General features: G+C 35.8%; 1 protein-coding gene across 1 annotated transcript; it reads left to right on the top strand.

Moving 5' to 3' along the window:
• On the top strand, positions 1-27,458 carry LOC124167893 (exocyst complex component 5). Its single transcript, XM_046545951.1, has 17 exons — positions 1-151; positions 260-381; positions 504-621; positions 1,329-1,526; positions 6,907-6,971; positions 7,614-7,797; positions 14,002-14,142; positions 14,227-14,303; positions 16,556-16,666; positions 17,417-17,512; positions 17,794-17,953; positions 19,031-19,266; positions 22,191-22,277; positions 25,338-25,440; positions 25,554-25,710; positions 26,958-27,118; positions 27,218-27,458. Exons 1-17 carry the CDS (start codon positions 119-121, stop codon positions 27,314-27,316), a joined length of 2,148 nt encoding a protein of 715 aa, XP_046401907.1. The 5' UTR covers positions 1-118; the 3' UTR covers positions 27,317-27,458.

Raw genomic sequence — 27,458 nt, 5'->3', positions numbered from 1 at the left:
GCCTTCGTTTTTTGACATTTACAGTGGGTGGAGTTTACTGAGGTGTCGAAGGGAAATTTACCATCAAATTCAATTTATATTGTTTTGAATACCGTGTTCAAACAATAAATTATGCAAGATGATGATGCAATACATGAAAGAGTTGGAGCAGGTAACTATTTGTAACAGTTTTGAAAATGCCTTTAGGTTATCTTTGGCGAATTCAAACAACTTATTCTGACTTCTCTTCGTATAACTTTGATTCGGATATTTCTTATAGGAGCCCTTCGATCCCATAGAATTTGTGGAGAGAATGGCATGGCGGACGGTAGGGGCGACAAGAGAGGATGATAATAATTTCGATCCCGTTTTACTGAATGAAACATTCATCCAGGCCATCAAGTAAGTGGCTTTCAACTAGCATGTAATTCATGATAACTCAGTATATTGTCTTAATTTTATTCGGTGTAAATTTGAACCAATACCTAGTTGTTTATGATATTATTTAAACCCCGATTTTTCAGAGATTTGCAAGTACTCCAAGAACGTCAGCAAAAGAAATGTGAGAAACTGGAAGTAATTTGTAAAGAGGAGGAAGTTAAGCACTGGAAAGAAGTTGATCGTTTACAAGAAAGGAATAAGGTGACCAGCGTACCATTTTCATACATTTATATCTATCCTTTTTAATTACTTTGGTATGTTTAATCTAAGTATTTGCCCACAATTGGCTAGAATTTGATAGTGAATATATTAAAAGGTTCTTTAAAATTATACGTTTGTAAGACTTATGCTAATTTTTATACTTCCTTATTTTGCAAAGGCCTTTGGATAAATCTCATGTGATTTTATCTTTTGTAATTATAAAGTAGTGGTGGCATGTAATGCTTGAATTAATTTTGAATTTTATAAGACTTAGAGTGGCATGTATATATGGCCCTTGTCTCTTTGTGACAGCTTGTATGCGTTATTTATCTGTTTTATTTTTATGCTAAAACATATCAGTTGCTCCCATTCATTGATTAGCAATTTAGGTGGTTAAGAATCGTCAGATTGTATGATGTCAATTTAATGATGTCCTTAGATACTTTATGTGTATATTTTTTATCATCATTCACTATCTCTTATGATATTCATTTGAAAGCAGTTGTAGATATGATTAAGGTATGCAAAAAGTAACCCATTGGGTCACTATTAGTATCTCATTAAAAACGTTGAAAGCTCTCATTTAAAGACATATTTCAGAGAAGGTGATCCGTTAGTCAAATAGGTATAAGTGGTCATGTATTTTTCATTTTATACAGCCTTGTTATTTATGTTTTATTTATGTTATGGCCTTCAAATTATTATAGGCAGCTTATGAGACATTCCAGCAGCTGGATGAAAGAATTAATGGAGTTGCAACAAAAGTGATTCATCTTGGTGACCAGTTGGAGAGTGTAAACACGCCAAGATCAAGGGCTGTGGAAGCTCATCGACTTATGACTCATTTTGCTGAGTTCCTAGCCCCTGGTCCTCTTTATTCAGAAGTATTTGTTGATAAGTCAAGGGTGAGTGTGTAATTCATATACTAAGGTATAGCCGCCATGATTACACTGTACATTAAGATGCACAAGTCAATTTGTGAATGTTTAAGCGTTAAAATCTACCAGGTAACCACACCCCTTGTATGAAAATGAATAGCATTTACAGAAAATTGTACCTGTTTGGTGAGGGCATTTGTTCAGGTTACCTTCAGTTAAAACTGTTCTCACAAATTTACGTTGGCCTATGAAGGCTAATAATGCATGATGTAACCAGACTTGTATATTGGAAAGGTAGGTTGTTGAAACTGACTAGAATGATGTACCCTGCCAGTTTGGTGATTTTGAGATGTTGGAAATATGCCAGGCCATAGCAAGAGGGGTCAAGAGGTAATTAGAATAGAGCCGGATTTATTCCAAGTTTTTTATGCAGATGTATTTACTTCATGCAAACGTACTTGTAATCACAGAAAGATCAAAGAGTTCATTTTGCATTGAAGGACCAAGTTACAAATTCAGTGGCTGCGGTTGGGATTTCTTAAGATGGGACAAGAAATTCTGATCCTGGTTAAAAAATTAGGGATGGTATGGTTTAGGGATACCTTGACTCCAAATATCCACAGATATTGCCACATACCTCATGGCAGAGGAAACGTGTGTGGGAAAAATTCGAATTCAGTCGATAGTTTGTTCGAAGATTGAAACCTACTTTCATTTCCAAAGGCAAGCATGACAGTGTGGATCCTGAGCGTGTAAAGATATTATTGTTTTTAAAAAATAACTTGAAAGCTTTTTTGATGATAGAGGATGATTTTTAATGAGTAAAAATATTAAAATGTGCATGACAATCAAATCAACATTCCTTTGACTATATGCACCCAGAAGAAACTTGAATAATTACTTTGTTTCATAGCTGGAAATTAAAAATGCAATTGTATCCAAAGATCAGAAACTTGTAATCAAGTATCCAATCCAGATCTGGATCCGAAAAAATCCTGGAACTTTTCATCCCCATTAAAAATTAAATCTGTTTCATGATAATAGAATATGCGTGATGCAGGGACGCAGCCAGAAATTAAGGCTGGGGGGGTTTACGTGCAACTATAATATCGGGGTGTATGGTGGTATGGAATACCCACCAGGATAAGCGGTAGTTGCGAGATTAATCAATTGCGGAATTTTAAGATAAACGGTTCAAAATGGTGAGTTTTACGGCTTTCTGAGAGATATTTTATTAATCCTTACACTATTCTATTAGTAATATCAATCCAATTAAGTAAAATGGATTAAATTTAAATATTTCTTTGAGCTCTTGGGGGGGGGAATTAAAGTCGTGGGGGGGTTTTGGGGGTTTAACCCCCAAAACCCCTCCACGCTGCGCCACTGGCGTGATGGGCCTTCTAGGTCTATTCTTTTGGGTTAGAAATTCTAATCCAGTGATGCCAACAAAGTCACTGGATAAAAATTTTATGACACCCTGCGTCATAGGAATTTCCAAAAGCCTATTCCATTGTGGTTGCATACTGGGTCATTCCATGTCAGTTCATGCAGGCATAACACCCACCAACTCAGTTTTGGAAGGAATGCTTTCACACTCTTGTAAAATGGTGTCGGTTTTTGGGGCCATGGACAATGTATTCATGAAGGCCTTTTTCCATATCTCTGACTCTATGCCCTTCATAATAATGCAGTGTGAGCTGGATTTGTAAGGCTTCAACATAGGGCCGTAAGGCAAACAACCTTCTGACCTATCCCTTGGCTTCTTTGTGTATGCAACTGAGTGAGGAAACCAAGCATTCTCATTGAAAAAGGTGATATCACATTTATAAAATGAAGCCAAGTGAAGGTAGTTCAGTGATACAGTAAAATCTTTATAATTAGGAGTTATCAGGACTGAAAAATTGGCACCGACTATCAAATTGCATGATTAAAGAATTTTTAACGAATCTTACATAATATTTACTATGGGTTTTCTGTCTTTATTTATCTTTATGGAATGGTTTTATACATTATTGAATGTTATGTTAAGAGTATTCAGCAATAAGTGTTTTTGCACCAGATGTAAAGGCATATATTATTGTAAAATATGTTGCCCATCTTGTATTAAATAATCAATGATCTCTGCATCTTCCAAATTCTTGTGTAATTTCGAAATGGAAATAAAATATGCATTGCCTTGCCTATTTCATGTAATAACTGGAATTTCAGAATGTGTAGTCAGGCATGAAAAACACATTGGCATCAAAAATGTTCACTCTTGTTCAAAAAAAAGATAACTTCCTGGAGAAGAAAAATGGCCCAAAGATATCTTGCTCTATATACATAGCGAGGAAATCTATGATATTTTTAGTTTCTGTTCTTCATTTTGTGTGTTCCACCCTATTCCTTGTTGACCATCATAGGTAATTGGGTGTCCCTATTCCCAGTACAAAAACCCCATGCGACCGTGTCACAAATGGTGTTGACAAATTTTCGGTTATGGGAAAGGTATGACAATGTACAAAAACACTTGTGAGAACACGAAAACAATTTTGGCAGTATTTCCCGGGATGCAGTTATTGCATACTGGACTGTGGAGGAGTGGTTGAGTTTGTGCAGATTCTCAACTGCCACATGCACAGATTCGCACTTTTGAGGCTAATGTTCTCTTTGTGTCTACAATATATGAACACCTAGTTTGATCAGTGTTAATGATGAAATCCCTATTAAATTTCGTCATTAAATTTTTCGTCTGCATTTGAAAAATCTCCGCAGATTTTAATACATCCTATAATGAGTGATACCCCTTCTTTGATTAAGCGGACCCTGCAATAGCGCGGGACAAACGCTAGGAAGAAGAAGAGACCCCTTCTTTGATTCATATTTGTAATTTTTCTTTGCACAATTCAAAAGATCTTTTTTGAAGAGGTCTCTTACGTAGTACTCGTTTTGAGCAAAAAAGTCTGGGAAATATGCTGATTGACCTCCGAGAGTGCCCATTCCTGCATAGTCCTTGTCGTCACTAATTCACACCTCTGCCTCGCTTCAATGAACCAATCATACACCCATTCATCAATCATTCTCGGTTTATTGAGGGGTGTTCCTCCACTTTCGATGTCTTTCTTCCATTTCTTAAGCATCCCTTTGCGCTACAAACACCAAACCTTGATTTTGTAGGGTGGCAAGGCTTTAGTTAGGATGCGCCCTAGCCAAGTTAGGAGCTTTAATTTTCACCTCCAGAGGCACCTCTTTGTACTTCCCTTTCTTTGGACTGGGCTCGTATACGCCCCCCTCCGATTGTGTTGCTTAAGAGCTTTTGGTCATGCTCTTGCCGGAAGCTCCTGACATTTGTTCGTTGGCGGCATGAAGATCGTCTGCTTTGCCTTCATCTTCTATATTCATGAAAAGCTCATCAGCTTCAACAAACTCAAATTCATCTAGCATTTCAAGGAACCTCCCTAAGTCTTCTTAACGAATTAATTGAGATTGTTGAGATATTAGAGAGCTGGATAAATACCCGATGAGTTGCATTGACCTTAAGGGGTCTACAATTGACTTGAAAGATCATTGAGTATTGGCACAGATGTGACATGAAAACTAAATCTTCACAAAATATGAAAAATTCTCTCAAAATCATTACTTTATTTATCTTCAAAGCAAAGCACAAGACCGGTGATGTCTTCTTTTCTTTGGGATGATGGCAACACTGATAGTGGGGCATCATTATCATTGACTGACAATGAGGAGCCTCTACTGGATGATGTACAGAATTCTCGAATATTTTTCATTTAGCTTCCCAAAAATCTTGACACAATGACTTAAATAGGCGAAAACTAAATAATGGCAAACAATTGCTATAGGAAACGTGAGCTATGGTTCACGTAACCTTCCCCAATCAAGAGCTGGATTGGACCTGTCAAAATAGATGGCCCACTACAGCTGCCATGCATTGTTGTATAAACAGAACACCCCTGCCCTGAAAATGATGCATCAATCCGGCATATTTCGACCTCAACATTATTTAATTCATAATATTGTTTCCAACAGGTAACCCTTCCATTAGATTTTCCCCACAGCGCACCCACTGCCTGCCCAACAAATCGTCTTGCTCCTTCAGAAGTGAGAAGATTTGTTCCCTCTGCAGAATGTTCTTCCATTCACCGTATCTCATTCATTACATGCTTTCCTGTGCCCTTCAAAGATTTCCATCCCAACAACCTTTCCTCCACAAACTTACCCTCGCTAATCCCTCAATGATGCACTGAGACCGAACTGTGTGAAGACAGTTGAGAAAGATAGACGAGGAACTTTATAACGGCGTAAGCTGGTTGCTGGAATGCTGGGTCATTACACTTGACAGGCCATAGAGGATGGGAAGGGAATCAGGCTAGGATTAGTAATAGGGTAGTTTCCTTCATCAAAGAAAATGGAAGGCATTGATTGCGATTTGTTACCCACCATTAGTGTATTCATAATATACAAATTATTTGGTTTTAGAAATACCGGTTTAGACGAATGGCAAGGGTCAATTTTATCCTCATTTGAAAAAGGCCAGATTGGCACCCATATGATGCCACTCCACGTGACGTCACAGGGACCTAGTTTCTATATGAGTAGATAGCAGTTTTACATCGTCTGAGGTTACCAATGCATGCATGAGGCACAGAGCTCAGGGAAACATGTCTTAATAATCACCTGTTAAAACTGGCTAAGGTCGGAAAGGTTTCTTAGTTCGATAAGGTATTAATAATCCTTATTTAAGCCAAGCGCTACCAGCTAGCATGGTACTCTGCTACCTGCTAGCATCCTGTATCGTATCAGCGCTCAGAGCCCTCCCCAAGGTCACCTCAGTTGCGGCAGTGGGAACCAGAACGACGTCACACAGACTTTTTCCCGGCATTAATTCTTACCCGTCGTATTTTCGCGCGCTTGAAAATTTTCACTTTTCATTTAATCGCGAAAAATAGATATCGTCATTTAAAAATCTAAAAGTGTGAAATACATACTCCAGGAGTAATAATCTTTCAATTTAGGGAATACAAAAATAATAGGAAACCACCCTGTTGAATATGAAAATAGCTGGTTGTGTTTATTTGGTGAGAAGAAAGAGTTGAAATCATAATTATATGAAGAGATTGAGGGAGCAATGGCTGGAGCAAGGATGAGCACATTACTTGGAAATTCACGTGTAGTTATATACATATTTCGTCAAATTCACGTGCTAAGGCACCATTTGGATCTCCATTTAAAATACATAAACTAATATGAAAAAAAAAACAAGTGCCATATAAACATGTGATAGAGATGCACCTTTTTCCCAGAAATTCCAGCCGAAAATGGGGGTGTGTCTGTTACACAACTTTATTAAATTCAAGGAAAATGTAGGAGAGAGTAATTTGCATTAAGCAATGGCATATTCTTTTTGCAGATAGATGAAGCTGCTGATATTATCCAGAAGCTGCATTTGATTGCCCAAGAACTCCCCTCTGGCAAGTAAGTCATTTTCTTGCTTGATTTATAGGTAACAGTTTGAGGCTTTATTTTTACTGCTTACCTGATTCTATAGCTTATGATGATGCATGGTGTTTTATGTGGAAAAATCTCGAGAATGAATGGATATAACTGAATATTTGGTGAAATCATTTCAAATACATTTTACTCCCAACGCATGTCTATAAAAATCTCACTTTTTAAAATAAGATTATGATGTTTTCATTAAAATCAATCAACAAAAGTGCTGATGGAAGTACATCTTATGAATGCATTCAAATGCCCGTGCTGCAGTCTATTTTGACTGGACTCTGTGTGTACTGTAGTCATTAATAGACACATTTTACATGAATTTTGGGCCTCACAAGTTAATACGTACCTCTGGCAAGTCACCACTGTGAGCTAGCGTCCATCTTGTCAGATTTGACTGACTGCTAATCTTCTGTTGGCTGTGCTCTTTAAATCTGATGTGTTGGGAATTTTATCTCTCCTGTTCATTAAAATTGACTGATGATAACATACATTTTTCTGAAAAGTATGCTTATTATATTTTTATTATTTGAATGGGCTCTTATGAACGACACAGTTAACTGTATATTCCATGGTTTCTCTTAAAGTTGTTCATGAGGTTTTGTTTGTTTTCAGGTTTGAGGAAGCAAAGAAAAAAATTGCTTCTAAGTATGATGAAATAGAAAGGTCACTCATTGATGAATTTGATGCAGCACACAGTAATAATAGGAGGGTTAGAATGAAAGAAATTGCATCCATACTATCTCACTTCAAGGGGTATTCCCAGTGTATCGATGCCTTCATTGAGCGCAGCCAAAAGGTATGTATGCTTTAAGCTTTTATCAAATTTTATCTCAAGCTCGTGTGAGGTAGTTTTTGTATCTTAAGGCCTGGTTAGATGGTACATTAGAATGTACGAGATATTAGAAAAAGTCTGAATCTCAGAATGAACGCGAAAATTCATTGTGTAACCACCCCAAAATGAATGAATTTATGAGTTTCTGAACAGAATATAGAACCTGTTCCAATTTCGTTCAGACAATCGTGCAAGTTGAACTCATAACAGAGTCACCTGTTGGCATACTAGGCAAATGACACTTTCAGTTAATCTGGCTTGTATTGACGACTCCTTTTTTAAGTTCGGCTCCGATTGTTATTTTGATTTTGACCTCTTGCTTGTCTTGGATTTTTCACTGATGGGATATGGGTTGCGAAAGGAAAGGAACGGAAGAAAAGAGAATGGGTAAAAGGAAGGTTCTGAAGGAAAGGCGCTGAATATGTGAACTGGAGGAATAGTCCAAGCAATGCAAGGGTCAAAATCGGGAGAGTATGGTCTAATGTTTGTTGTTTGAACACAATTCCATTTGGGTAGTCCAATGAGGTGCATGGGTCAAATCAGGAAAGATAAGGGCCAAACGAAGGAAAGGTGAAACCTGTAAACAGACAAGGCAAGCAAGAGGTCAAAATAAAATAAAATAAAACAATTTGAGCACACATAATTAAGGAAACCACCTACTCAAGCAAAATGACAACTCAATGTGTCATTTCCAATTCCTACCACCAGGTGGACATTATAAGGTGAGCCTATGCAGCTTTCGTCAGCTTACTGCTAAATTCGATGGCTTTTTTGCGTTTAGATTGGTTTATATAACGCACCCAAGGTTGAAATAATGAGGATAAACAAAAATGCTAAATGCACATTTTAAAATGTTTGAAAACTTGTCCGAATGAATTTGCCGTGTAGCCGCCTATTTGTGGATCTTGTCCATCTGAATGTACAAAAATCTGTACAGGAAACCATTCAAAAAAGTGTACAGAATCTTGTACATACTAATGTTCCGTGTAACCAGGCTTTTACACAAGTCTCTGTAACCCTCATTTGATAATTTTTAAGTTGGGAAGGAAAATTGTAATTTTTATTAAATTGTTTACCACTTTTTTATCTTTGGTATGCATTTTTTTGGTGATTGTTCTTTAAAATGGGAAAGCAAATAATATTTTTTAGCAAAGTTTATGAGTTTTACTGAAGGTTTCTGTGGCATCAGTGTCAGAGTCAATCTTCTTGGTATCCCAATGCTTCGGCTGTGTCTGAGAGATAACAGTTCTGTCCCCTGTTCTAGAGATTAGCTCAGATCGAGTTGGTAGGAATTGCATTTTAGGCTACATTTATGAGAGCTGTCGTGAGATTTTTTTAATGAAACCACAGAATAATAGTGAACAATGATGGGAAAAACATCTTGCCCCAATGGGATCATTCACACGGATCAGAAATTGAAATTCAGTCAGGCAATTTGGTAATTGTAATGGAATGATAAGTACAACAAAAAATTCTTCCTCATTCAGCCATTCTCTCGTAAGTTTGAGATTAAGAAAAAGTAAAAGTTGCCACCCTCTTTTCATGAGTTGGTGACGTCAGCAGAGTTTTGGTTCATTAACTCTCTCTTAGAGAACCACCTGTTGAGGAAAGGAATCGCTCACATGGGAGTAGTCTACAAACCATGCAAGCCCTGTATGTACACATGTCTGAGTAGCAGAGACACAGTGACACGCTGGACGTGAGTGTGTGACTTCATCAACTTATCTGAAAAAGGGTTCAGACTGGCGATTTTTCATGGAATATGGCTCGGAGATGGGATTAATTTCTCCCGTAATAATTTGGAAAGTGCATAGTAAATTCAGACAGTACGGAGCAATACAAAGGAATAAATGCTTGTTACTTAGTTACTCTGCTGCACCGACAGACTTGCCATAAGCCCGTTGTTGACTGGTAATAATCAAGCTGGAGTTAGCATTTTGTTAAAAAAAATTATTTTGTCTTATTTGAGATTTGGTATGTCAGTCACTTTCTATTATCACTATATTCCCAAATTTTCCAAAATATATTAAAATATGTAATTTGATATGTATTTATAAATAGCCATTTCATCAACCTGTTGGATTGTTTACAGAGCCTTTCATGGACTGATTTTGTGAAAATTTGGTCCCATTTATGGATTTCAAGGACTTAGCATTTCATAGTTGAATGTGTTACTGCAAATATTTTGAAGTTCCTTCCCCCAACAGTTGACAATATGATGTTATGCGATAAGATGCACCATGCATAACTTTTCAAATTTTTAAAGACTGGTGATAAATGTGGACAATTGCATTGTCTTCTGCTAGAGCTAGGCAGGTGTTTTGCTCAAATGATGAATTTATTCCATGTTTCTTGGATGCTGAATTGTTCGCCAGTCAAATTATACTACTCATTAAACGAATTTCTATGTGATGAGAACTAGTAAATGTTTAGTCTTTTTTATTGATGATCATTCCCACTGTATTTGATTTTACTATTTACTATTAGCTCATGTATATTTCAAATTTTTGATATATCTAACCCATTGCAGACATTACCATATTACTGGTGATGGTTCAGCCATTTTATATTGACGTGCCATATACATATCTGAATCGATGTACCTACTCATTGTTTTCTGATTCTTTGGCAAATAAAGTATTCTATTCTATTCTATATATCTCATAGCTAGGAGCATCTTACCCTGTAATAACTTTTTCAATTGTGTGTGCCTTGCAATAAAAATCTGTTCCTGGATTTAATTTTGAATGCTTTGTAATCATAAATTGCTTTGTGATATTAAGATTGCTTTTCCTCCAATTTGGTGTGTGTTCAGCGTCATTAACACACTCAGCGCCACTTCGGTCACAATGACCGAAACACGTACTTCGTCTCCACGCTGCTTCGGTCATTATGACCGAAGAATGGGCCTTTCTTTTGGCCACTCATAGCACACCGTCGATCACAGCTACTTTGGCGACGCGTACATGAAGTGACGTATGTGGAGTGCGTAGCCGAATGCACATGAAAACTGAAATGGAAAGGATCCAAGTATTAAAACGAAAGAAAAACATGTCGGCACAAAGGGCGAATTCGTCTAAAAGTCCACAGTAGGGAATGTGTTAATAAACCCACCTTAATGTAATAAAATAAAAATCGAGTGAGAAAACATAGGCCCACAAAAGCCAGCCATCATCACTGTTGAAGTGAAAGGAAAACCACATTTTTTTAACCTGGATTTCAGAGACTTTAACACGGTAGCTCAAGGAGATTTTACTAGAGGAGACAGGGTCTGGTAATGTGTGAGTGAGTTTTATGAAATGCGAGAAAGTTTCCATATTCCTTAGCAGTTGTTTTAAATTGATATGTTAAAAATTAATGCTGCCATTTTTCACTAACCTGAGAAATGTGGAACGAGAGATATGGTTACCTTTAATACCATTTGCCCACTTCAAGTTGCGCTATTCAAAAAGGTTTTACACTGCATCAAACCTCGGCGAGCATCTGATATTAATAGCTTGTATTTTGATCTTTATGTTTGTGGCCTACAATAGTGTACAACAATGGAGAAAGTCAAATTTTGTTTAGGAGCAGAAGCAGTGTCACTCTTTTATAGATATGTACTTTTTTTGACTGATAGTACATATATGTACTGCAATACTTTACACCCTCCATGAGGAAGTGTCCCAGACAAGGGATGAAACTGCTGTCTCTCAAAGTCAACCTGCAGGATGAAATACTTGGAAGGAGGACTCGACTATACATGTTATAATGAGAAGCACGATGGAATCCCGCAGCTCACTGAGCAAGGGACTGCTAGAGAGTGATCATGCCCCTTGCCACCTTTGGATGCTATTGGTGTGCAACTCTGTTGTTATTTGTTCACGTTTTTGCCTACCAACTAGGAATTCTTTGAAAAATTGGCACAATCTGGTAATTTTCATTAATAATAATAATAATTTTTATTCACTTTAGGCAAGAACATTTGCATAGTTTCGTCAAATTGAATCAAATTAAATTTACAGAATTACAGCATATCAAAAAGAAGAAAAGAAAAAAAAATTTTGTTTACAATAAAGGGCCTCTGCCCTTATCATACAATACATTCATATCACATTATATATACATAAAATAGTACAGTTGTATTATACAGACCTTGCCTTACAGAGGACCCTCCTTGCAAAGCAAAAAAAACTCTTCCGATGCATAAATTGGTTTTTGGAGCATAAAATTCCTCAGTTCAGCTTTGAATTTATTCAGAGAGTCTATACCCTTAATACTGTGAGGGAGTACGTTATGCAGCTTAACCCCTTTGTGATATGGTCCATCTGAATTTAATGTAGAGGATCTTTGCTCAACATGTATATCCATCTTAGATCTCGTGTTATATTGGTGAATGTCACAATTTAACTCATACATGCTCATATTCCTTTTAACAAACAATATAGCTTCAAATATGTACAGAGCAGGAAGAGGCATGATTTGAGATTTGCAGAAATAAGGTCTACAGGACTCCCTGTAAGGCAGGTTAAAAATAATCCTTATGGCTTGTTTTTGCAAACGAAAAATTTTTGTACAATGATTTGATCCTCCCCAAAATAAAAGACCATAAGTTAATATTGAGTGAAAATTAGAGAAATAAAGCATTTTAAGAATATTAAAACTAGTACTAAGACGAAGATGCCTTAGTTGGTAAAGGGTTTTACTCAATTTAGGGATTAAAGAGTTAATATGAGAGGACCATTTTAAGGATGGCTCAATTATAACTCCAAGGAATTTCACATTATCCACGAGTGTCAGGTTAGCATCATTAAATTGTACAGGACCCATAGGCTCTTTGCTAAAATTTATGCATACTGTTTTTTGGACATTAATGGCCAGTAAATTTTCCTGTAACCAATTATTGAGTGATTTCATAGTATTTTGCAATCTGCTTTCTAATGACTGTAATGTTGTCCCATGAATAAGAATGCTTGTATCATCAGCAAATAAAACAGGTTCTGCTTCAGGAATACAACTAGGTAAGTCATTAATGTACAATAAAAATAGTAGGGGTCCAAGTATTGAGCCCTGGGGGACACCTGATTTGACTTCCAATTTGGCAGACTGATAATTTATCTTCAGATTTGATGATGAATCAAAATGAGTTATTTCAACCAATTGCAACCTTCCCTGCAGATATGAATGAAACCATTTGTTTGCAACACCTGAGATTCCATATTTATTCAACTTTTCAAGAAGAATTTCATGGTTTACAGTATCAAACACCTTTGTTAGATCTAGATACACTCCTATAGGCAGATGTTTACGATCAATTGCAATTAAAATTAGGCTCTTGTACATCAATTTCTTGATTAATGCTGTGGAAATCCAATGCCGGTTATTCAAGTGCTGATTGAAACAGCACTGTTCTAAGCGTCAAATGTATCAATTAATTTGTTCCTATGCTTCTACTTGGTGATTTGAAACCACAAACTAGCACACATTTTGTTGGTGTAACCTCACTAGGTACCTGACAGTGAATCCCTCCTAGCCTCCTCTTCTCTGTCATTCCTATAAGGTCTATTTAGTCCTAATTTTGGAAATGTAATAAATACAAAAGATGAAATTTCTGCCCTGCAATCCTTTCCCCCCACCTTAGTTTGTATTCATTGATCGGGTCCATGTCCATAGGACACTAGCACACCAGTGGGTTTTCTTGCATTAAGAAATTCTGTTATCCTCATGAATCCATTTTCATAAGAAAATGATTTGAAATTTCTATGCTTTTAAAATAATTGAAAACATGTAAACGTTGAAAATTATTTCAGTCAATTCATAGATATCCATGAAGGAATAGCAGTCCATTTGTTATGCTCGGTAATTATCCTTTCGACATGGTACTTGCTTATCAGGTTGTATAAATGTTATGTTTTATGGAATAAATAAGTGATATTGAGGTATCAAAGATATCTCACTTTCTTTCTATACATACAATCTCCATTTTTTATGTTGGTACGAAAGGTGATGGTACTTATGTAGGATTAATACTTTTGCCATAAGAAGATTCTCCTAATTGATACTTCTGTTTTGTTATCATATTGAATTTGGCTTTATGTCATAGTATGAATTACATGTTTATGATTATGCTTTAATGATGAACTTTGTATGTTTCAATTATAATAATTTTGTTCCTTGAATTCTTTTCAGGAATCATTTAAAAGCAAAGATGTCTTTCAAGATGTTATTCCTTCATGTCATAAAAACTTTGCCATTATGAAAGAAGTGTTTAATAATCCTGATCAAGTAATGGCAAAATATGTCCTCAATATATATCACTTAATGTTGCAAGTAGGTGTCACTCATTTGCCGTTATAAAGCGTCACTATACTCTTCAATTCCCCCTTTGTAATGCCGGTCTTTGTTATATTTCAGAATTATATTGTTGCTAAACTAACCGAAGAAACTGACCTTGATTCTTGGTTAAAAAATTTGTATGAAATGTATAGCAGGTATGTACTGGAATGTATCTCTAAAATATTTTGAATTGTTGTATTTCTGTTCGTATTTCTCTTTCATTTTCAATGACTTTCCTGTTCCATTTCCATTTTCACTTTATTGACGTGATACATATTAATGCATGTCTAATGTCATTGATGTTTGGTATTCATATAAAATTAATGAAATATGTGCCTGTAATTTTTTTAGCATAGTTTTTACTTTTAATTGTTACTTTTTAAGAATTATTGTATGTGTGATTCCACATAAGTTTGAGAGAATGGATAAAAGTAAAATTAGTCAAATTACCTGTACAGGCTATTGTTATAGCAGTTTTTTTCTTGTAATTGTCATTTTTTGAAAGTATAAATTTTACTTGTGATCTGCTCTTAAGCTACTTTGAAAAATCCTTAGTTTTAAGTGAATGATACTTCATTATAACCTCTGTAATGTTTGGCAGTTTTTATGAATTATTGAATGCTGTTTCAACTACATATTTTATTTACTTAAATTTCAAAGTATGATGGATGAGTAAAATATAAAAAACATATTTTTAACTATGATGTGTTTGGGCGGCACATTAGAGGAAAATACCAATGCAGTAGGGGCATAAGGAAGGGAATTGCATTAGCAAAAGAGGCATTTATTAATAGGAAAGAGCTGATGAGAGGATTGTTATGTAATAGTATATAGAAAAGGCTAGTGAAGATCTGATGTGGCTTGCACAAGAGAATATGGAGGCGTTTGAGACGTGGTCGTGGAGAAGAATTGAGAAGATGAAGTGGGCAGAGGGGAGGAGGAATGAGGAAGTGCTGGACATGGTGGGGAAGGAAAGGGTATGTCCAAATGAGATAAGGAGTACACACAGGGCATTCATGGAATGAGTAAATAACAGAAGGAAATGCTAAACAACATATTGGAGGGAGAGTACTCTGGAAGAGGGGGAGGAGAGGAATAGAAAAGGATTTATGATAGAATGAAATGGAAGAGGTGGAACATTTAAGATATGGAGGTGGTGAAATGGAAGGAGAGGAAAAGAAACGATGTTGGGAGAGGAAAGGAAAGTGCTAGAGGAGATTAATAATTTTGATGAAATGAGTAATGCAATGGTCCGGACCACCTGGATAATTAAGACCAAGACATGTTTACATTTGACACATGTAACCCCTGCCTCTTGAGGCACCTGGGTAACCAAATATTGTACATCCAGCACACCAACACAAAATATCTTGCTTGTCCTCCTCAGTAACAATTCCTGCAGTGCTTCCTCGTTGAGTATTTCTCGGTCTGATTTTCTCCTCGCTGTTTTCTTTGCATATATATGTTTGGGATGGCGGTTGAGAGCGTCAAAAGGGGAGAAGAAGCTGTAGGAGTGGGAGCACGCAAACAAATGTGAACACCTAATGTTTGACCTGGAATAAAAATCCACCAGCCGCACTTCACCATTATTAAACTGAAATGCACTCGGGGGACCTTACACTTTCTTTCCTAATTCCTCGTGCATAAACACAGTAATCCTAATGGCATGAGTCATTCCACTTTGGGACACCAGAGAAGGAAGTGAAAAAGGATGGGACGGAAGGAATTTGTTGGGATCAAGGGCTCTAGGAAAGCGTAACAGCGATGACCATTGCAGTACTGAGTGAAGGGAAGATTTTGAAAACCTGTATTACGTGGGTGTATGTTAGGTAAGCAAGAGAGAAAGGAGAGAATAGGAATTATAGATTGAATGAAAGGGAATAGGCGTAATTGTGATTTGAAGAGGGAAGTCCAATTTGGGAGGGGGCAGGCCCTAGGTAATCCGTAAAATACTCAATGTAAGCCTAAGTTAACCTGTAGAATTCTTTAATTATTGTAATTCTGTGTTAAAGGGTAAAGTTTTAACTTTTAAAGATCTACCAATCATGTATTTTGTTTCATTTCATACTATTTTGTGCGATAAAGTTTATGAATTGGCAAAGATAGCCAGATTTTGGAAATGAATTCAAAATAAATTAAAATTATTTACATGGTTTGGTTAAATTTTTAACTGAAGGAGTAATTCATCCTATTCTTTTTAATTTGAAAAAGTATCATGAATTCATATTACTTGCTATATTTATGCTGAAATCAGATGCATAAATACAATAACCACAAAGGTATTATTGATTATATCAATGATCATGGAATAGAATGCACTTCTTATTAGTGTGTATATTTTTATATGTCTACTTTATGTGGTTGATCTTGTGTTATTCTCTAACTCTCAAGTTGTTTATTTTTTCAGGACTAAAAAGTTATCTAGCGATCTCAGTCAATTTGATATGGGGAGCGATAAAACATTTTTAAGCAAGCTCACTAGCAATATTTTTCAGAAGTATTTAGAATCATATATTAGGTGAGTACTTAAATTAGATATATAATTTTTGTTAGTGTTGTTTACACATTCTCTGTAGTTGATATCTGTTGGCTTTGAACTGATGCATATCATTAATTGAGTTTGATCACAACAAATACTAGCATCGTTTTGCTCACTAAATTAAAACTGCCACTTGGAGAAATTTCACTATTACATATTCAGCTAATATGAATGGGTAGAGGTATAAGTCAATGTGTGTAGATTTTGAGTTAACTGAATACCCCAGCATCCCATGTGAAAGCCAACCTAACCTGCTACTCAACCTATTTTCATGGATGATTCTTGGAAGCATCTGGATAGTAACTGAGTCAGTTGCCAAAACATTGGTTGACGTGTACGTAGCTGCAAACATGCTCCGTAACGGGAGAGATTTTATGATCGATTGCATCCTTTTCATGCTGATTATGAATGGGGCATAACATCTGGTGACTTTAATTCTTCGTTAAAAATTTCGCGGGTGCTCGTCATTATGATTTAAAACTTTTGGGCTATGTCGCCGCGTCAATGCTTTGGGTGGCCCCAACGTTTCCCGACCTATGCTGGTCGCTTTTTCAAGGGATTATGATATGGGACTTGGATAATCCCTTGAAAAAGCGACCAGCATAGGTCGGGAAACGTTGGGGCCACCCAAAGCATTGACGCGGCGACATAGCCCAAAAGTTTTTAATCATAAAAAATCTGGTGACTGTTTTTATGCTATTGCTTTCACATTTCATTGTTTTTTTCCAGTGTTGAAATAAGGAGCTTGAGAAAAAAATGTTCCTTAATATTGCAGAGGTACTATGAGTCCAAAAATCATCAGAAGAAACAGATTCAGACTGGCGGGTAAGTGCTATTTTTAAGTATGTATATGTACATATGTGCTAAGTATATTCATGCGTGGAATCCATAGGCTTAAGTGTTGCTACTGTTAATTGTCATAATCGGTAATGTTAAAAAATAGAGGTCCATTTGAAAGTGCGATATGTACATATTTATGTTCTTTGGGTTACGTTTCATTCAAGTGCAGAAGATACTCTACTTCTCTGCATGTCTTATACACCAGATGCTATAAATTGATGCTTTACTTAAGAGCAATCACGTAATAATGTTTTTTCTCATTAAAGTTTTCAGGATTTAAGGAGAGATTTACAAGCGGTTATAGGTGCTCGAGCTAACATAAATATAGCGCAGATTGAAAATTATGGTGGGGAAACTTTTCTTTCTGAAGAAGTAGCCATTGCTTTATTACAAGAAAGCAAATTGGCTTTTTTACGCTGTGAACTGGTGAGTTTTGTCACTATTTCTGGTCTATCTTGGATTAAAATTATTCTTCATCTCTTAATTCTTTCCTTAACTTTGTGTGTCTTTTTCTCTTGTATGAGCACTTTAGCGTCTGTAGTTGGAGGATTATGCTATTACCTGTTCAGTAATCTCATTGTTTTTTTCTATTGTTTATAAAGATGTGACGTGAGAGTTTTGACTGGTTCTTTATTTGACGTGAAACAGGAATATAGCTTGAACTATGTGAGAGCAATCTTTGAGGTCCAGTCGTCTTATGACAAAAACAATGTTAAGCAAGGAATACCTGTAATTGATGTATTTGAACCATGCATGTAATGGCTTAGTACACTCTTGCAAGGTATTAGGTTTATGAAGGCTGTTCTGAGAGGCACCGTATTTATTTGTTATTCACATATTGTGATGACTATTTAATGGTGATAACATAGAGTCAAATAAACCTTCATGGATTCATGTTTTTGGAACCATGCCAAACGCTTCATCAATATAGAACATTGATAACCTCATTTCGCTCAATCCTGGATTGTGTATTACTCTTATTATTAGGGAAAATCATTATTCATTATGAATGAGGTTAATGTATCATCCATAATATTTATTATTACATACTACATATTACATTTATTAGGACATTAAATTTACAGAGTCATTAGCCTGTAGCTACCTTTTAAATAGGTGCCTGTCATACAATTTATGAAAGAAAACAAAAAAATACCATACTTCGTGTGCAGTAGTCATTAATATAATCGACAAAAGCAATTTATAAAAATAATTCAAAATGTGCTCCGGGAATCTCTTTAATTTCAGATGTCAGAATATCAGTCCTCAGAAATGCCTTCATATAATAATAATAGCATTTATTTAGCAACATGCTTTTAGATAGTTCTTTTCATAATATCTCTTGTTAATGTGACATCAAAATTTTTTTAACCTTAACCTGATGATATTGTTAATTTTAGGATTTTCAACGTATGCATGGGGATAACCTGTGGGTGTTTTTTTTTTGAAATTGGATGAATGTGTAATAATGACAGCATCTGTTAAATATTCTGTTCCTTTCAGCTCTCACGACCTTCTGAACTCCCTGGCAATGCAGTGCAGATATTTGATTGTTTGTTGCACTACTTGGTGGAGGAGCATGTTGATTATGCATTGGAGCTTGGATTGCAGTCGGTGCCCATACCAGAGACCAAAGCGACCCAGCCTCAGCTGTTCTTCTTTGATGTAGTGAGGCAATGCAATGCCATCGTTCATCTCTTATCGAGACAGTGCATGGATAGTGTCATGCCCCTTGTAGCGTGAGTATTCAGTGGCAGTTGATGTCTGCAATTCATTTGTCTACTACTGTGATGGATTAAGGTCGTTTTTTTTGGGGTTCATTGCTTACTATGGTACCTCTTTGGTACGCAATACCTTGCAGTGATGATGCTTCTTGAGGTCTGATATGCTGAAGTTCCAAAAAGGGGAGCCAAAAGTGATCTCACAAAAGGGTGATTTGAAAAAGTTATTGACAGCTAGGGTTTTTTTTTTTTTAATAATATGTCTGACATGGTATTGGCACAAGTGGAAAATTAAGCTTAAAAATTCCTGGAGTTTGCAAGTTCCTTAGAAATGAGCTTCTTTCAGTTAAAGTTTGCTATGTATGTGTGTAAATTTGGTTCTCATCCAAATTCTTGGATTTTATGGACAGTTCAAAACCAAATAAATGATCCTGTAAGAAAGAGATTTCCAGTGATAGTGTTTGTTTATTCTAATATATTACATATGGCTCGTACATGCTGGAGGTGAAGTCAAATAGAGTTTTGTTCAAAGCTCTGATTTGATCTGAACAACTCAAATAGCTTGAAAGTTTCCTAAGATTTTTTTAGGAATTGGTATTATTGGAGTGAGATTGTGAACTTCGTTGACTTTGAAAAGGAGAAGGGCAGATGAGCAGAATGAAGTGCTTGTTGTGTGCTTGCATGTAGCCAGAATTTTTCTTCAGAGGATGCTTGAGTTGTGTGTGGGTTGATTATTCTGGTAATTTTATTTCAATTCCCACTCATTGAAAAGCCATACATTTTACTAACTTAGCTATAAATTTTGTTTTTATAATGTTGAAATTTACAGTCTTTGTAGGTGGTTCTAACCAAATTTCGGCTGTTTTTTTGTCAGTTTTACAGAACACGGTTACAGCTGTAACAGTTTGCGGCTGTGGTAATTATGGTTTTGTCTCTTTAGGTGTTTTGTTTCTTAAATCCTTATAATTTTTTTTTAATTGAAACTTTGGCACTTTCAGTAGTGGTTAATAATATGTATCCAATTTTGAGAAAATTTCAAGACTTGAGAAATTGATCTCAGTCCACAACTTTTAATAGGATGAGAAAGTGAGAAGATAAGTTCAGCAATCAAACAATATGGATATGCTGCAGTCCTAAGGTTTACTCAATATAAATTTAAAAGAATGCACCCTAAGTGATTTAATAATTGGCAGTCTAATGCAAATATTACATTTAATTTAAATTTGTTGTATATGCATCGTGTAACCCCTGTTTTCATACATAGATTTTGCTAAGCACCCAAAAAAGAAGGCTGTTGTATTACAATTGAACTTTAATCTGCTGGTCTTGGCTGTTAAATAGCTTGTGTCACTCCCCATCTCTTCCATGGCCAAATTCCAATCCTCATTGGGATATACCAGGCATACTTTAACAGCCCCAGTTCCAAGAAGTGACTTCACGTTTTTTGACTTTTGGCAAACTTCACCACCAAAACTAGACGGATATAGAAAGTACATGTGAAGGCTTACTATGAAGCTATACCAGCCTTACCAATACCATGGGAGGTACAACCCAATCATATGACAATTTTATCTGATCTTAAAATATTTTATCAACTCTAGCTACTTTTTAGCTAACATTGGTTTGTTAACATATTCCATGTTAGTTCACCATTTAAAATAATGATTGAAAATTTAATTATGTGTCGTCTGTTGTAGTGCTTCTGTTTTTTAATGCATTAATAATGCATACAATTTCAATTCATCAAAATTGAAGCTCTTCATCAATAAATTTCATCCTTTATCGCACCAATGAATTAATCCCTTAAACACTCCAATAGATGGAATGATTCTCCAAGTAATGCTGAAAACTACTAAGACAGTCAGTTATATTCAAATCACTATTTTAATTCATAATTTTGTTGCATATACTTCAGCGCTATACAGTGCATAGTGATATGCTTTAGTTCCTAGTTTGTTGGCTGCTGCATTGGTGTACAAGCTCAATGGTCATACATAGGTACATTCTTGTTTCTTACTATGTCTGAAAAAAAGTACTTAAATTAGTAGCTGGTTTATACTAAGTTGGTATACTTGGTTGGGAATACAGCCAATGTTTGAGGAATTCTAATATAAATCCTGGGGAGTGTGGTCCGGTAGTGCGGAGAGAGCTTGGTTTCTAACTGAAGGGTCTTCCTTTCAACTTCTCAAAGTAGCTCAGATATGGGAACTGGACCCCCTAGCCTGAATGTGTGTTATTCTTATGCCTATGACATAGTTTGGGGTGAGCTTTACATTTGCCTATACTTACGTGACTTAGTCGCGTAACTATGGGGGGGGGGGGGGTGAGGGGGATAGACCCCCCCCAAAACCTCAGAGAAATAAAAATAATATTTTAAACTATTGTCTAGTTTTGACTTATGGTAAATTTTAACATAAACTTTTAATGAAACCCAAATTTTAAGTGCTAAAAATACGTAAAATGTATTTTTGCTAATGTCATTTTTCCAAAATTTTCCCAAAATGGGGGGTGGTGGGTGGGAGGTCACCGTTCCCCATCCCCTCTCTTCCCCTCCCCCAAAGCATATTCCCAGTTACGCCACAGGGAGGGACTTGCGCAATCGATGACTTAATCAGTGAGGCTTGAAATTTCCAAAATCACGTACAAAATCAGCTCACACTGTACATATTCTGAAACTATTGCAAGTTTAATCCATCTTATAGCAAAAGCCTACTGTAATTTCCAAATTTTGTGCCAAAGTTGATGAAATATATTATTTAAGTGTTGCATTGTGTTATTAATAAATGAAAATACATACTTTATCGACTTCATTTTGCTGAAAATTGATGCCTTCTGGGAAAAACCTTTGAGCATAATCTCTTGTTTTTTTCAATTACTATGTGTTCATCATGTGTGTTTCTATTTTTCTTTAAATTTAACTGTAAATATTTTGTTTTTCACAGGTCTACGCCTAAATGCAGTGACTGCAAATTTAAGAAGAACTTTGTTTTGGAGCAGATTGAAATGAAGCTAGATACAGGATTAGACAGGTTAGTAAGAGAGGTAATATTGACTATTACCCTTCATATTTTTTCGTCTTTATATAAAAATTATGTCACCCAAGGGGTAGATCAAGGCAGGGGATGCAGGAAACATGTATGTACCCTCCATTCACGCATTCTTTCCCATTTTTTACTCTCACTCGTGTTGCTGGGTAACCCACGTAATTCCAATTCTTCTTGCTCCTGACCTATCGACAAAAATTCTCCCCTATAGCCCTGTATGCAGGCGTACAGCTATGAATTAAGGCGGTAAGGGGGGGGGGGGGTGTTAGGTGCAACTAATACTGGGGGATATGGAATACGGGAGGTGCAGGTGCCCTCCCCCTGAAAATGTTTAAGATAAATGGTTCAAATTGGTGAGTTTTATGTCTTTCTAAAGGATATTTTATTAATCCTTACACTATTCTATAATTAATATTCATCCAATTATGTAAAATGGATTAAATTTTAAAATTTCTTTGAGTTCTAAGGGAAGTTTTATCCCCCAAAACCCCTTGCTGTGCCACTGCCTGTATGTAGCCCTGCCATGAATGTGAATCTGTATTGGCAAGATGAATCAAAGTGGCTGACATCTGGTGGCCAATTTCAGAAATGAGACAGAGGTGATCGGCAGGTTTGTTTACTAGTGCTTCAGCCTGGCGATGAGTGAAACGGGTGTATTTTCAGCAAATTTGTTTAGCAAATACTAATGTATACTTCTTCTCAGTTGTGAATAATGGATGACGTAATTTTCTCCACATCCGACATTTTGGAGTTCAATAGAGACTTCAAGAGGTCCCTTGTTGATGGCTATGAAGTGGAACGCTGTAATCACATATTGGAAGTTTTAATGGTTGAAGCACTGGAGTATTTGGTTCTTGTAATGGGCTTTTTCATACAAAATAGCGGTATTAATGTCATGTCATGTGAGACGCACGCTTTTTGGAAGAAAATTGGCACTTTTTTTCTGTTTTCGTGTATAATATTTGACAATTTTACTAACCCTCTATTACAATAGATCATTATTAAAATCATCAAACAATATGATAGGCTTCTCTTCACATAAGCCATCCGTCCTCAATAAGTTAATATCTTTTGTTTTAAGGTTGTGAATAGTGATCCAATCTGTGTCATTTAAGTTAAGGGAATTCCCACTCAGAAACCCTCATTGATGTAATAATTAACAAATCTCCCATTGTCCTGTTTCTCCTGTTCTTCTTTTGATTCCCTATGCCATACTATCTTCCTTTTTTTTAGAATAAAAACTCCATAAACAAGTTCTTTTAGTTAGCCTACATTAAATATACAGATGCATGGCATTCGTGGTACTTGAGCATGGTATGTATGCTGGGTTTTGGAGTACTGCTATGAGTTATTTCTTGCTCCTAGCCACTTCATATCATTCTCAGTTGTCACGATTTGAATTATTTCCCCAACCCTAACTTTCCTGGTTTATTGGATTGCTGAAAATTCATTGATAGTTATTGTAAATTTGATCAACCTTCTTTCCGTCTGCATCCCTTCCTCTGGCACTCCCATACTTTCGCGAACATCTTTTAAGTAGGCATGAAATAATACATTGACGTTGTCATGCCCTTATTATATATTTTTGTATGACCCATTCTAATTTTTTCTTAAATAAGCTAGCTAACTCTTGCCCATTCTCAAGACGTGCTTCCACTTCTTTCTCAAATTAGGGGTTTAAGGGAATCTATGTAGAGAGATAGCTTTTGTCTCACACTGGTTGGTGCAATTATTAATGCCGCACATTCTGTTGCTCATGAACTTCTCCTCCTATTTTTTTCATCATAATGCTATTGATATTCGGCTAAACTGGCATAGTGCTGGCTGGCTATCGTTTCACACAAACAAACGCAACTAACATCACCTCTATTCGCCCATGACACCTAATTTAGTGCTGCCACCTGGATTCCCTTCGAGATGCCAATCAGTTATGTCACTGCAATTGTATTATGCCTCATTCACAGCAACTTATATAACTAAAGGTATCGGGCGCTTAGTAAGAACTGATGAATTTAGTTTTGATTTCTCCTTAAAATAATCAAATGAACTTTCTCATGATATTTTCCCAGAGTATTTGCCTAAAATACAGCTCAAACCCTAACAGATGTTCAATAGATGATAATAATAATAATAAATTTATTAACCTTCAATTTTACAAGGCAAGTCAATAGTAATGATCAAGTACATAAAAGGTAATAGTCAAGTACATAAAGTCAGTAAAGGATATATACAAGTCAGTACACTATGGTGTACACCAAGGCACAATATACATTACAATCAAAATACAATATTACATTATAAAATTGACATCCTACAAATATTTGGATTCGAAATCCTGTGGTTTATAATTATACCTATAATGTGAAGGCATTTTTGTCATTTATGAATTCATTTAGTGAATAAAAAGCCTTTTTACAAAGAATTTGTTTTATCACGGAAGAGAATTTCTTATTATCTTTCATTGTTTTCATTGTGTCTGGTACCTTATTGAAATACTGAATTCCTGTGTAAAGTACACTTTTTTCATAAAATGCTTTTTTGTGGAATATACTATTAAAAATTATTAGGATGTCTGGTTTGGTATTTGTGACAACTCAAATGTGGTGTGTACAGATGAGGGTTATTTTTAACAAATAAAATTATGTTAAATATGTAAATACAGGGAAGAGTTAGAATTCTATCTTTGATGAAATAATTTTTGCAAGATTCACATGACTTCAGGTCATTTAGGACCCGTATAGCTCTTTTCTGGATCCTGAATAATCTCTCTATATACACCATTGAGGCTTGTCCCCAGTATATACATAATGCCATATTGTAGTAGGCTGTACATGTTAGCATGATATAATGTTAATGCTGCTGTCTTAGAACAGGTTTCCATGAATATTCTCATAGCAAATACAGTTTTATTCATTTTATTGCAAATATTATTAATGTGGCTACTCCAGTTTAGGTTAGTATCTATATTTAGGCCTAAAATTGTATGATTATTGTATCTCTGTGAGCAGGTTTAGTTAAAGGGACAATGTACCATTTCTTCCGTAGATCCATTAATGCTATTGTTGGATGGGTAAAAATATATCTCCAAAGTGAGCAGAAGAAGACTGATTTCAAACCTGAGACTGACCAAGACACATTGGCTTCACAGGTAATTTTAATGTCATCTATGCGACTTATATGCTATAAGTCTAATGTAAATTAGGAGTTTCTGTGTTTTCTGAAAACTTTCTGTGTGTAAGTGAAGTTTTTATTTTCATACAGGCATGCATCACAGTTGTTCAGTATGTCTCCAAAATGGTCATTAGAATTAGAGATAGCCTTGATGGGAAGAATGTAGAATCCCTAATGATGGAGTTGGGATGTCGTTTTCACAGAGTTATTTATGAACATTTACAGCAGTTTCAGTATAATTCATCAGGTGAGCATTATTTTATTCGCTAGTTGGGTTCCATTTGTTGATTTTAAACATATCAGGCTCCACCAATCATTAATTCATCACCTTGTTGGATGATAGCACTATGAATTATGGTCAATGACTAAATATTTTTTGTGGAAAGTTGAATGGGCATTATTCATTATAAAAAATTCTATTGAAGAACAAAACAAGGTTTTAGAAGCTTGTTCTTAGGTTGATTAAAATATTGCGTGATATCAATGCTGCTTTGTTTTAATTATGAAATTGCAAATGTGTGCAATTTAAACAGGAACTGTGAGTGATATGACATTTTGATTATCAAGCTTGTATTCAGATGGTGGAAAAATAATAGGAACAGTTTGCAATTTTTTGCATAATTTTATTATTCTCAATCAAAAAAAAAAAAACTGATTTACTTTGATAATAGATTTGCTGTTGTTGCATGTTCAGTACAAAAACAGTGGAAAAGTCATTGGTGATGATTTTTGGTTGAAAAATGTCTCAAACTCTTCCCCAGTTTGCCTTCACGTCCTTTTTCCCATCGAATGTTTGTGCAATCAGTCTCGAGAAGAGTGATCTTCAAACTCTCCCGCAAAAGCCCTTTTTTTGTGAATATGTCCAGATTGGTGCAATGTGCAGTAAATGACCACTCTGAAGGCATTGGAAATTTCTAATCGTAAAAACTATGGGGTGAACATTGTAAATTTTGGGCCCTGCTGTTAGTGCTTTAGGCATTGTTAGGGTTGCAGGAATAAAAGGATCAACAACTTTGCTGTTTCTACATAGTAAATTATTGACACCGACTTTGAGAAGAAAGGACGGAGATTAGACGCCTTGGAAGAGCTGGAAATTTTAAGCCACAGGGTCTCATACCTGGTTAACGACCACCTTTACCCATCTCACTCCCCCCTCCTCCACTTTCCCCCTTACTCATCCACCCCTCCACCCACAGTGATGCCAAACCCAGCTCCAACCCCAACCCTTATCTCCCCCTAACCAATGGCTCCCGGTAATTTTCCCTACCCAACCTTCTGCTACATATACTGTCAATTTTACCTGAATTTTCACCTTGATAATGTTACTCTGTAACGAAACCATGGTCGGTGTCACTAAATTACCATGTGGAAACAGCAAAGTTGTTGATCCTTCTATTCCTGTGATTATGGATTTCCACCAAGTTATGCCCACTACGATTAATTGTTAGGGTTATTAATTATGATGGTTTAAAAATTTTCAACCTTTTTTTCCAGGTGCAATGTGTGTAATATGTGATGTGAATGAGTATAGGAAATGTGCCAAAGAATTTAAAGTTCCTTTGGTGAATACACTTTTTGACACACTGCATTCTTTGTGCAATCTGTTGCTTGTGAAGCCAGAAAATCTGAAGCAAGTGTGCCATGGTGACCAGCTTGTAAGTTATTTAATTGCATTTTCATTAAATCTTGAATGCATGGGCTTTGACTGTTGAATTTTCTTGCAGAATTTGATAACGTCTTATGCTTTGTTTTAGGTTGTCTTGGATAAATCTATTCTACTCAGCTTTATTCAGCTAAGAAGTGATTATAAGACTCAAAAAATTGCAAATTCCTTAAAAGGTTTGGCGACGTAGATGTTGAAGGATCGTGATATTCAACGAATATTTGTTTTTGAGCACTAATAAGGGCAATATTTGAGGAAACCATATCTGTAAGAATGGTCATGTAATACTATATCATTGTTTTTATATAAATATTAGACTTAGTTACATATAA

This window comes from Ischnura elegans, chromosome 11 (genome assembly GCF_921293095.1).
Source record: "Ischnura elegans chromosome 11, ioIscEleg1.1, whole genome shotgun sequence".
In the NCBI taxonomy this organism is placed as follows: domain Eukaryota; kingdom Metazoa; phylum Arthropoda; class Insecta; order Odonata; family Coenagrionidae; genus Ischnura; species Ischnura elegans.
The sequence above is the reverse complement of the archived record's forward strand: the minus strand, read 5'-3'. Positions and strand labels throughout refer to the sequence as shown.

Excerpts from the sequence above, each read along its gene's own strand:
- LOC124167893 (XM_046545951.1), top strand. The coding sequence starts at position 119 with ATGATGATGCAATACATGAAAGAGTTGGAGCAG. Across the intron at positions 622-1,328 it reads GTTTACAAGAAAGGAATAAG|GCAGCTTATGAGACATTCCA; the intron begins GTGACCAGCGTA and ends AAATTATTATAG. Across the intron at positions 6,972-7,613 it reads CAAGAACTCCCCTCTGGCAA|GTTTGAGGAAGCAAAGAAAA; the intron begins GTAAGTCATTTT and ends GTTTGTTTTCAG.